This window comes from Argiope bruennichi, chromosome 6 (genome assembly GCF_947563725.1).
Source record: "Argiope bruennichi chromosome 6, qqArgBrue1.1, whole genome shotgun sequence".
NCBI lineage: Eukaryota > Metazoa > Arthropoda > Arachnida > Araneae > Araneidae > Argiope > Argiope bruennichi.
Window position 1 is genome coordinate 96,781,487 of NC_079156.1, and position 13,182 is coordinate 96,794,668.

At 31.9% G+C, this 13,182-nt stretch overlaps 1 protein-coding gene across 1 annotated transcript in view; it reads right to left on the reverse strand.

Moving 5' to 3' along the window:
* Window positions 1–13,182, reverse strand: part of LOC129971836 (uncharacterized) — an 82,452-nt gene that overhangs the window by 11,805 nt on the left and 57,465 nt on the right. Inside the window, exons 17-19 of the mRNA XM_056085811.1 lie at window positions 11,596–11,700; window positions 8,702–8,815; window positions 6,597–6,690 (exon numbers count right to left, since the gene is read on the reverse strand). Coding sequence (XP_055941786.1) covers window positions 6,597–6,690; window positions 8,702–8,815; window positions 11,596–11,700 — 313 coding nt within the window. The remainder of the gene's footprint in view (window positions 1–6,596; window positions 6,691–8,701; window positions 8,816–11,595; window positions 11,701–13,182) is intronic.

Below are 13,182 nucleotides of genomic sequence, written 5' to 3' on the forward strand. Positions count from 1 at the left end.
ATTTTTAAAGTAAAGAAGCAAGCTTTTTTCCCCAAGAAGTTTTATTTAATCAATTAATGTAATTTTAAATGAAATTAAAATTCAAAATTAAATTTTAATCGTTTTTTTTATAATTATTAATTTCGCACTATGAAAAAAATTTGCACAACTAGTGGAAAAAAAAACACCATACAATGTAGAGGTTAAGTTTATAAAATATTACATCAGTGCAAATTTAAATAAGATAACTACTACTATTAAATGTAAATATGAGATAACTACTCTATCACTTTTTCTCGCCTATGAGGAAGTAAATTTATTAAAAGCCAACTGCGGAATTTTATTGAAGGTCAACTTATCTGTCAACCGACAGATAATAATAATATGCCGTCTCGTATTATACTCATAAAAATAAATCCTTTCGAAACACTTTCCTTGTTTGGATTTTGTCGTTTTATTCGTCATTTTAAATAAAATTTGAGTAATTTTTTTTTGTCATTTCTGGATTTTATTTTGATGCTCGTATAAAGAATAAATGCAAAATCGAATATCTATCTTTTTCTTCCTTAAAATGAGCCGTTTATTTTGAAAATGGGGCAAGTTCATTTTTTGTTTTTGTGAGATACTTAAAGGTTTGCGTTTCAATAAATTTAAAAATATTGGTAAGTATTAATAGATTTTTTTTTTGTATTTTGTGGTACCAGATAATGTAGGTTTATAATCCAATAGTGTTTACAGTGCTGACAAAAAAAATAAGAGTTCCATTATAACTAAATGAACTTGCTTCACTTTCAAAATTAACAAATTATTGTAAACGTACATTTAATTGGGAAATATTTCAGTTGCATCAGCCATTTTTTAATAGTAAAAACAAAATACTATTCAAATTTTTATAAATATTTAGTCATTTGATAAAAAGTGAAACAAAACCAAGAATATTCTAGTAGAAAATATAACATAACAACAATCAATTCAGTGTTATTAAGAATTTTAATGAAATCATATATTTAAGTGTATACGTAGGTATAATCAATTTGAATTTTATTCAAGATTTAAAAATTTATGATAAACGGGAGGTATATATGGTAATAAATCCATCATATCCTTGTATTTTCCAGATGTAATTAATCTCCTTTTTTTTCTTACATAAAAGATAATTTTATATTTCTGAAATTACTTGGAATTATTTACCTTCAGTTTTGTGTTGACAAATCGATAATTTTAAATTGAAGATCTCGTTCTATCGAAGTTTCATTGAACATTTTGTATGGTGCATCCCTTGTAAATCTGATCCAGCATATAGTTAATCAATTCACGGTTTCTCCATCGGTATTTTTCTTTCTTTTTAAAACCACTTTTTCCAAAGGTTGGGTTGAAAATAAATTTCCATGTTTCATTTCATGTACTGAAAAATCATTATGTTTTCGACAATTTTGTATTACTTTATAGTAATCCTGGGGAATATGCAAGGAACTGTTTTCTGGATTGAATAGTTACTGGATAGTTCTACTCCAATATCACGATCGTTCGGTAGAAATGAATGTCCTGACAATAAAAATTTGTGATCAATGATATTTATTTCTTTGTCACTGGACTGAATAATCGGTGATGGAACTAAACATTATTATCGACCTGCAAAATTAAGATATACTTTTTATTATTTATAAAATACTGTACAACCATCGATTTTCAATATCAAAAATAGATAAATAAAAACACCCTAGATTTCAGACGTGATGCCAAACGGCCACATTTGCTTCACCATAGAGCAACCGGAGCTAAATTTTGCGGTAATATATTTGGTCAAATATAATTTCAATTTAAGATGGACTTACACTACTTTCAAAATAAACAGATTTTTAATACTGTTAAGTTTTCAATACTGTTTATTACTGCTCCATCTGCAAAATACTAGAGTCTAAATATTTTTTTACTATGATTTTTTTACTCATAAAAAGATCATAACAAGTTTTATCTATAACTGCCATTATCTCCATTTTTTTCAAAAATGGACTTGCCCCACCTTCAAAATAAACGGCTCAAATATTGATCTTAGAAATAGTTTATTTTAGTTAAGTCCTGTTAATGAGAGTAATAAAATATTATTTATTAATTTCTTTTTATATCATTTAATTGCAGATTTAAAAAAAATGTGTTTCTGGATTCTGTGAAAATTGACTTAACCAGGAAAATAAAAATCAAAGAAATATAAGTTGACTTTTTTTTCGATTTTAATACTTCCTAACTTTGTGCCCGATTTTCTAAATTCTACACTTTTAAATCAAATATATTTCTTTCTTTTATTTATTTATAGACTAGCCGCCTTTGGCGACCAGCCGGTTCGCCAATCTTAATGCTTGCTAAAATTTTAATTAAATATTTTATGTAACTCCTATTTTAATAGCTTCATCATAAAAATATTTTAAAGCTTCAAATTTTGATAGTCATATAATTCATTCATAATATTATAAAGACCATAACGTAATATGTATCTCTCTAATTTTCTGTTAGCTCCCGTAGAATTTATGCTTTAAATTAAAGTGGAAATTGGTAAATTGCAATTAATATAAGAACATTTTTTACTGAGACGAAGCGTTTTATTTTGATATGAGTACTGAAAACAGAGTCGCTGAGTATTTAAATCTTATGGACACTAAAGAATATCTTTCTTAATTTATGTAATATCTCAAGAAATTTTCTGCAAAATTTTCTCACATTCATCATGAACAGATCAATTAATTAACAATGTTTAGTTTTAAATGCATCAAACTCTAAGAAAATAAACAGAGTCGTTTGAAATAATCGGTCGGAAACAAGTTAAGCCTTTAAAACCAAGTCCATATCCGTTGAAAATAGAATTGTCAACATTCAGAACACAATGCGCATGCTCGAATTTTCAATGCCAATTATGATAGCGAATGCTTGAATTTTCTACGCCAGTTGAGGCAACGCTACCTAGATTAGAAATTTTTAATTACCTTTATTCTGTTTTATTTTAATTCAAAAGTACTTCAGAATGAATCTGAAAGATCGATTCATTAACAATAATTTTAAATGCACCAAACACTAAGAAAATAAACAGAATCATTTGAAATAATCGGTCGAAAATATCGTTAGCATGGGGAAAAAAACTGAAGCCTTACTCATTTGGCGGTGGGGAAATAAAAAGATTTTTTTGGCGAGAAAGTTAGTTTTTAATTAATAATTAAAATGCTAGTTAAAAAGTGAAAAAAGGGACCCCAGGTGCACATTCCCGACCTCCAAGGTATTCATGTGTCAAATTTGGTAGCTGTAGGTCGAACAATCTGGCCCGTAGAGCGGCAACACACACACACACACACACACACACACACACACACACACACACACACACACACACACACACACACACACACACACACACACACACACACACACACACACACACACACACACACACACACACACACACACACACACACACACACACACACACACACACACACACACACACACACACACACACACACACACACACACACACACACACACACACACACACACACACACACACACACACACACACACACACACACACACACACACACACACACACACACACACACACACACACACACACACACACACACACACACACACACACACACACACACACACACACACACACACACACACACACACACACACACACACACACACACACACACACACACACACACACACACACACACACACACACACACACACACACACACACACACACACACACACACACACACACACACACACACACACACACACACACACACACACACACACACACACACACACACACACACACACACACACACACACACACACACACACACACACACACACACACACACACACACACACACACACACACACACACACACACACACACACTGAGCTTTATATAAGTAGATTATTCAGAAATCTTTTAATCTCAACAATGCAAACTTTTTTAATGATACACTCTTAAAACTTTTTATCGAATTAGCGTTTTGGGTAGCATCAATAATAGTACGAACTATTCATATATTATATGCAAAGATTTATACTGATGTCATTCCTAAAATTGTATGTGATAAAATTTATTATTCTTAAATGCCGTTATATTTAAGCTGTTTGATAATATTAAGCTCATTTTATGCATAACACAATAATTTATTTTCACATTCTGTAACATATATACACGAACATAAAAAAGTATCACGAACAGGAATGCAGACGTAAACAAGAATTCTGGACGAACACAAAGCTACAGTTAAATATTAGAAGTTGGGCAGACGATTTTTTTAGTTCTTTGTCAGGAACAAAAAATGAAGTAATAACATAATTTCTAAAGGGTATCTCAAAAATGTATATACTTTTAAAATTACTGCTACATTAGCAATTAATAAATAGAATAGATCACTGTACTTTGGACATTCTAAACTTTATATCACTAATCTTTATCTTGTTATGAGTTGCCTTTTTATACAAATATTTAAATAAATTTCAAAGAACATTCGTCAGTATTTAATAGAAATCTGTTACTTCATTCCGATTATTTTTAAATGTGGCTATAAAATTGCTTTTTTAGAGAAAAAAGTAATTTTATTCTTTACTTTTATATTCTTATATTTCTTTATTTGCAAACTTCAAAATTGCTTAGGAGTTTTCACTATTTTTTTCTTTTTCAGTATAATTTGTTAAGTAAGTCTACTCGTTGTTCATAAGTACAATCATAACCTGCAAAGATTACCAAGTGTCGGAACTGTAAATTATCTCATTTTACACCATGAATTATTTGAGATATATGATGCAGATTATCTAATTATCATGAGATTTTCAGTTATAAGAAAAAAACTTGAAAACATTGATTCTGAAGTTATAAGATAAATGGAATCTGTGAACTGAAAACGAAAATTTTTTTTTTAATTAGAGACCAGTTTAAAATGTTTAATGTTAAATTTATAACATTAATGCAGCATTGAACGACTTTTAAGAAATCATGAAAAGAGAAATTCAAATAGGATTTGATACTAAAGTATTTTTTGAAAGAGAGTTCTGCTTAAAAGAATACGCTAATGTATTTTAAGAAAAAGAGGAGTTCTGATTAGAAGAATATATTTTATTTTTTAATTAAAAATTGATTGGAATTTCAGCAGTTTTCATCAATCACTTCGATTCAACTGTTAGGTAACTTTTGAACATTTTATTTCATAAAATTTAATTTAAAGTTAGTTAAAATTCAAAAATTTAAAATTTTTATAGTACCAATTTTTTTCCGTTCTATTCTTCCCCTGGTTTAATAATTTTTTCAAAATATTTTTAAATGTATTTTACAATAATATTTTTTATTATTTTAATTATTGAGTTTATACTAACGCCCTTTGCAATGATATTAAATACATATTTTGTATGCACATTTATCATTATTATATAATTAGGAGCAAATATTAAAAAGTAAAATTAAAATCATGCCTATATTTTTTATGCTGCGATTTCTCGAACCAGAAGTTAGTGTATTTTGTTTAAATGTTGTTCATGCTTTTTCTCTCTTCTGTTCTTTCACTTAAGAAAATTTTTATAATTGCGTTAAGAATTGATAGTTCACCTGAACACGATGTGAAGTATTGATAAAAGTGGAAAGCACTGTAGATATGAAATGATTAGTAGTTAGATTACGCCAAAGGTAACAATTATTTCTGTAGTGTTCCAAATGAGTGATCAATAAGACTTCCTGGCACAAAACAATGGCGGGGTTAAGAATTGTGGGCACAGTAGTCCAGGCGCAAGTTTAAGAAGGCGCTTTCAATACAAAACATTAATGCGTTTATGGCACTTTCAAATTTAAATATTATTACGAATTTTTAATATTTTTCCCATGCGCAATAAGTTTTGGTAAAAAAGTTTTACTGTTGCAATCATGGCTGCTGACTTCGAACCGATCATCCAGGACTTTGGTGACAAAAATGGAGGATCCCAAATATTCGAGAATCATGGTGATTGGTCTATTAGGATTCTAATCACAGAGTTTGTTCTAAACACATTCGATGCCCTACCACAGCTCTTATAGAAAGGATGACGGATAGTCACTAGTAAATAGAAGTAATTGAGTTGAGCTCAAGTGAATTTGTCTTTGGAGTGCCAATCTTCTGCTATTTCTTTTTGTGTGATTTGTGGAACTGTTTTTGTTTAATAAAGATGTGCAGATTGTATGCTTCTGTTTACTTCAAATGCTATTCTTGTGTATGCTTTCGCTGTGTTTTGTTACTATGTATTCCTGTGGAATAAAACGCCTTTGTTTGTTACTGAGCTGAAGAACTTTTCATCGTACACCGACGGACAGATTAGCAATATAATTAATGAAAGAAAGGTTAATAACATGAGCCATTTACACATGCTAAGAAGTTGATGGCAACTAGGGGCGAAAAATATCAGTATACCTCTGGCGCTACTTACTATTGCTACGCTACTGGTACCAGAGATTATAGAAAGAGAGATCCCGCACAGCCAAACACATGGTACAAGGCACGGTATACTTATTTCTTAGTGCACAATATGTACAGATTTCATAAAAGCAAGATGCAAGTTTGCAATTTTCTTACCGCTCCATTTTATATCCCAATTTCTGTTTGCATCAACTCCGATACAGTTCTGAGCATTCGTATGACGAGAACGTGTCTTCCTCCACAAGCGATCCTGGAACGCATTAATTTATGAAATTAAACTTTGAAGCAAAGAAATGTTTATTTTTAAGGTGATAATGCTTATAGAAATGTATAACAACCGAAAAGTAAGCATTTGTGATACGACAAACGTATCGTAAGATAAGCGTATGTAAAGCAGCTTTCAGAATGAAGGCAGACCATTAAATTTAAAACTAAAAAATTAGGCACGTTAATACCTATTAGGTGGCAACAGCTCATTAAGAAAATTCTTATCAAAATCTTAAATAGACTTTAAAATTATTTGAAATTTTAAAGTTTACCCTTAATAACTCTCTAACACATTGTACAAAAACGTTTTTTCAATTATTTTAAAATTAAAGAAGAAATTAATTTTTGGTTGATGCTAATTTTACTACTGCATATTACTTTCTCTATTTTTTTAGGAAATTACTAAAAAACCTTTTAATTTTATCTCGCAACAGTATTTTACATAGTTGTAGTTGCTATGTTTATGTACATAAGAAATATCAAATATATTTTTTGAATGCGAATTTCGACTTATATAATTAAAAGTTTTTTTTTTATTATTAAGATTGCCCAAACAAACCTAATGCATTATAATGTTAAGATTGGTTTTGACTAAAGATTCGGAACTCTTCATAGTATTTGTAAGAAATTTGAAATTAAAGACAAAACGGGAAGAGACAGTCGAGAAAGCTATCAAGTTTCTGGAATATGTTTTGGTAAAATAATAACAATTTGAGTCAAGATAAAGCAACAGAGGCAGATTTATGCTTTTTGCTGCTCTATTCTAAGCGAATGATGAGCTCTTAATAAACAGTTAATTGTTTCATATTTCATTTCATTTTGATATTAATAAACATGTTGATTTATTTTATATTTTTTTTTGTAACAATGAATTATAATATGTATATATAAATGAATTGACTTTGCAGATGTATGGCTTGAAAGAAGAAACGTTTGGAATTAACTTCAATTTATTTTACACGGCGGTATAATTTGTACTAGAGAGAAGCGACAATAAAATGGCGCCTGTTTACATCTCGACAAAACAGCAATATAACAATTCTTTTCCTTCAGTGATTTTACTATGAAATTTATACTAAATATAGTTTAAAAAATTATTTAAATATAATAAAAGGATTTATTTAAATATACTAAAAATTTTAATTTGCCACCGTCAGCTAACCTTCAGTCCAAAACATTCATGTAAAATCTTTTTCATTTTTCACGATATATTATTTATAAGTTAATTTTTTAAGTTATACCTTTATTATCTGAGCACAACTAGTTACTAAATAATCTCATTACTATGCCTTACTCTCTTCACTTATTACGCCCGGAGGATAAGATTGTTGAGTTCAAGAACTCCGAGACACTGTCCACAAATCGTCAAATAGGCCTTCAATCCAGTGGTCCTATGCTGCTGATTAGTCAACCTAGTCTGAAGTTCGCCATTTTAACCCTTTCTAGGGCTGTGGGGAGAATGCTTCCCATCAAATTTATCAATCTTTGTATGAAATTTTGTAGATTGGTATAAGTTCGGATAAATTTTTTTAAAAAGGCAGAAACTTAGATGCTTCAGTTCTTTATCTCACGCAAAATGACGTGTATTGATTTGTTACTTAATTATTAATTAACCAAATTAATTAATTAAATTAAATTTATTTAATAAGCTAAAGGAATCCCTTTTCTTATTCTAATTTCAAGCCTAAAAATATTTTAACATAATATGACTAGAAAAAAATGGCCCTTTAAAGGATTAAAGCAGAAAACCATAAGATGAAAATAAGCGGGCAAGGAATTTGCAATCTTTTATGGTTTATTTAATACCACTGTAAATAGGAAATAAATTTCGACTTAATCACGAACTTTTTCAATTTCATATTCGAAACATAAATTTTCAGCTCCTTAATAAATCGAATGAATGGATCTCGTTTTATTTAACATGACTTTTCCCTGCTAATCAATAGATCTTCGAGTTTTATATATTGTTCTGAAAATATATATAAAGTACTTACTGTACTCTGAGCATACTCGTAGCCGTCAGGATTTAGAATGGGCAGAACGTACCAATCAAAAGAGTTCAACAATTCATAAATTTCTTCGCTCTCTTTATCACATAGACAAGCAAGCTATCAAGAAAAATGCCTTAAATTAGGATCCAGAAAAATTTTAACAAACTTTGTGATTTTTTTTTCTAGAAAATATTTCAAACGATTACTGAGGACGGGGGGGGGAGAGAAATTATCAATATTAAAGAGAGTTATCGAGTTAATACTGTTATTACTCATAATGAGTTTTGGACAGCCTACAAATATTTTAAAAACTCTGTGATACTGCTTTAATTATTACGAATGGTAACTGAATAAGACTAAATACCAAAGGAACTGACTCATTCTTTTCAAAATAATGGCTCAGTGTCCTCCTCGAGTTTGTGGCGAATTTGTGATGAGCGGGTATAGAACCTGGGACCTTGGGGTTCGCAGCCCAGTAACATGACCACAATACAAAAGCAATTGCTCGTGTAGCGTAGCTGTTAACTGGCTTATATATTTCACCACAAGTTCAACAAACACATTTTTAGAAAATGTTCGTCTGTCTGTAACAAAACTCAAAAACGCCTTGAGCTATACGGATGAAATTTGGCATACATTCCTTACACCAAATTTGAGCAAATTTTGAGCAAATTCCGCTCAGAAGAGGTCTTGCCTGATCGGCAATTCTAATACAAGTTAACACGTTAACTACGAAACGAGGAGAGCTAGATAGATAAGATTCGGTGCACATACTTGATATCTATTGTGTAGACAATTGTAAAATTTTGAGCCAAATCCAACAATGAATTGATTGTCTATATGTCTGCATTTTCAGTAACATGTAAAAGTAATAATTCAAAAACGAAATGACATAAATATATAAAATTTGGTATTGAATTATGTGATTAAAATTGAAGTTTTGTATCGCATCTTTGTTTCAATCGGTTGAGAAAAACGTGTCTACAGCATAAATTCGATCTTCGGGTATTGTCATCGACATGCCAAGGATTAATCACCAAAAAAAACTCATCAAGAATACGATAAATTCAGTAAAAAGGCTAAATTCCCACCAAAAGTTACTATTTCATAACTATTCTACCCAGTGGCATACAAGGCATTGGCTGGGATATCAGCTTTATTAGAGAATATGCTAGAAAGTTTTGCGAGACGACTTCCGCAAGTTTTAACTTAATTACAACTGATTTTTAATTACAAAAAGGTTTAACTTAATTGATGATTTAAATACTAAAATTTCAGCAATTCAATGCATATATCAAACAAGTCGTTGCAAGCGAAGACGTTAAAAAAGAAATATTGTTACAAGCTGTAAAGTTACTTCCCAGTACGAATAGTGTCATCGTAAAAAAGACCGTTTTACGGTGAGCTCTGTTGTGTGCTAATCGGGTGCTAGGCGTCAGTGATCCTAAAGCTTGACGACCATTTGGCGACAAAATAGGTAATGCTGGAAACTTCGAGAATTTTAACGATTCATCCAATAGGAACTGAGACATGCCAGAACCTTCTAGTTCCGCCTCCCGGGAACTATAAAAGGCCAGCAGTCTCAAGCTGCAATGAATCGAAGTCAACCATCAACTGGAATCGTAACGAGAGACGGGAGTCGGAATTGGAGAAGGAATCGCAGTTGGAGTCTTAGTCAAGTATCGAGTCTTCGAGAGGATAACGAATCAACGGCGGAATGCCAGCTTTGTGTAGAGTCCAAGCTATTGCTGAACTGAGCTGTGTGCCGAGTCCTAGTAGTTATTGTAGAAATAGCTTCGTGTCGTGTATGGAGTAGTCAGTCGTGTAGTAGTGAGTCGGCAGTTGGTTACAGCTAAAGCGAGGAGACAGTGGAGAAGTTTAGCCGTTTAGAGAGACCGTAGAGCGAAGCTCCAAAGATCCCTTCTCCTGCTGAATCCTGTCCTGTCTGGCCGCTTTGTGTGCTGTGGTCGAATACTACTTGTGGACTACTGATGTTGTAGTGTGCTGCTATGTGTTCGTATCGGCTGTACATATTTGTCGTCTGTGTATTCGTCGCCCTTGTGTTAGCGTCTTCGTGTTAATAAACGTCGCTGTTGTTTTTCTACTGAGACGTGATGATAGTGTTCACACCATACACCCACTACAGGCGAACCATGTGAATTTATGGACTTAATAGTAGTAGTGAAATCCGTAACAATATTTAGCAGTTCCTCAATTCTGTATTAAAATGTGTTCGTCTAGTGGTAGAGGATAATATGTTACTGCTACTATAATCAAGTAAACATTCTTGTAAAAAATGCCGCACTTTTTTTCCTATAAAGTAATAAATGGATGCAAACCGATTCAGTTCCTTTCATAATTTCCATTGAATTTTGTATTTTGTAATAAATATTTGATTTGACGATTTCTAACATTGCTGAATGAGTATGTAATAGATTATAAAATATGATTTAGCTAATAAACCTTCTATCGCTTTAATAACAAGCTGCTCGTTGTTGTTGAACCTGCACCTGGAGGTTTTTCTGTTTCCCTGAATGCCAAACATACATGCAGACTAACTTTTCCATAAAGTACCTTTCGTTTAACCATAACCTTTCCCTCTACCTTTGAACTCATGAGTTAATGTAGGGTTTCGCTGTAGGTAATACTTCAGTTAACAAGGTCGCTTTGGTCATTTGGTCAATAAAAGTCAACATATTTCCTTGCATGAATTCGAGAAAGTAACTAATTTGGATTTTACTAGGAATGCGAGATCAAATGCTATTCGAAACACCCCAATTTTTTAACCTGTCAATACATTTGTTGAAGCACCTGATATTATAACTATTCTAACCGATTTGGTTCAGAGCTTCCTTCGGAGAAACTAAAGTAAAATTAAACGGCTAAAATCGACTTACTTTAGTTGCAATATAGACCACTGTTGCAGGGCCAATCTGCTCCCTTGCGTGAGCTCCTCCTTGAATCCATATAACAGGTTTCGTTTCAAACGGATTTGAAGATATCTAAAATAAAAGAGAAAAAATGCCTTAATTTGAATTAGAAACATAATAAAGATATTCCAGGGGAAGTACATTAATATTTATATGCAAACTAGCCGCCTTTGTCGATGAATTTGTTCGCCATAACTACTTACTATATTATAATATTGTTACAAGCCTGTAAAGTTTCTTCCCAGCACGGTTAGTTGAATCACTGGAAAGACCGTTTTGCGATCAGCCCTGTGGGTGCTGATCGGGTGCCGCATCAGTGATCTCAGAGCTTAGCGACCATTTGGCAGCAAAATAGATATTACTGCAAACTTCTAGAATTTTGACGATTCATCCAATAGGAATTAAGATACGCCTGATTGGTTCAGAATCTTCTCAGCCTGCCTCCAGGGAACTATAAAAGGCCGGCAATCTCAAGCTGTAATGAATTGTAGTCAGTCGGAGGCGTGAAACGAGTCTTCAAGAGGATAACGAAGCAACGGCGGAATAGACCTGTGTTGTATGGAGCTCAAACGATTGCTGAACTGAGCTATGTAATAAGTACTGGCGTTTATTGTAGAAGCAGCATTGTGTCGCGTGTAGAGTAGTCAGTAGTATAGTCGTAAGTCGGCAGTTGGATACAGCTAAAGCGAGGAGACAGTGGAGAATTGCAGATGTTTGGAGGAGGAGAGCAGAGGATGGAGTGAAGCTATGTGAAATCCGTCCTTCTGCTAAATTCTGTCTGACCACTTTGTGTGCTGTTGTAAATTACAACTTGTGGGCTACTGTTTGCGGTAGTGTGCTACTGTGTTCTGTCCCGTATTCGTCCCGGCTGTGTATTTGACGTCTTTGTATTAGTGCCTTCGTGTCTAATAAACGTTTTTGTTGTTTTCTAATGAAGCCTGCTAATTGTTTTCACACCATACACCCACTACAAGCGAACCCGGTGATTTTAACGACTTAATAGTAGTGGAATCGAGGAATCCGTAACATTATGTAAGGGCGGAATATTGATATATAGGTTTCAGTTTGTGTTTTATGGCTATATATTGATATATGGAATGCATATGTAAATATGCATTTTGTTCATATGGAATGTATTAATTTAAAATTTGTTATGTAAGGGCTTGTTATTTAATGTTATTTAAAACTTGTTATTTAATGTATTAATTTAAAACTTATTATTTAATGAATACGAAATATATCAATTAAATAGAACCAATATCAGTAAATTACTGTGAATGGAAATTAAAAAGTGCATATATTATCAAATAAAAGATGAAGTAAAAATGCTATTTCGATGCTTATATCACAAATAATTGTTTCTCTAATTTTAATATTGAGGAAAGCAGACGATGGGATTGATAGAATTAGTTTGTATTTCATAAAAATTATAAAAGCATTGTTACAGATTATGTATCAAATTAAATTTTTTAAAAAATTATTAAAATTTGAGCAAACAATGTACAGAAATGGAATTGATATCATTAAAACAGCCAATTTAAAATAGTGCAAAAA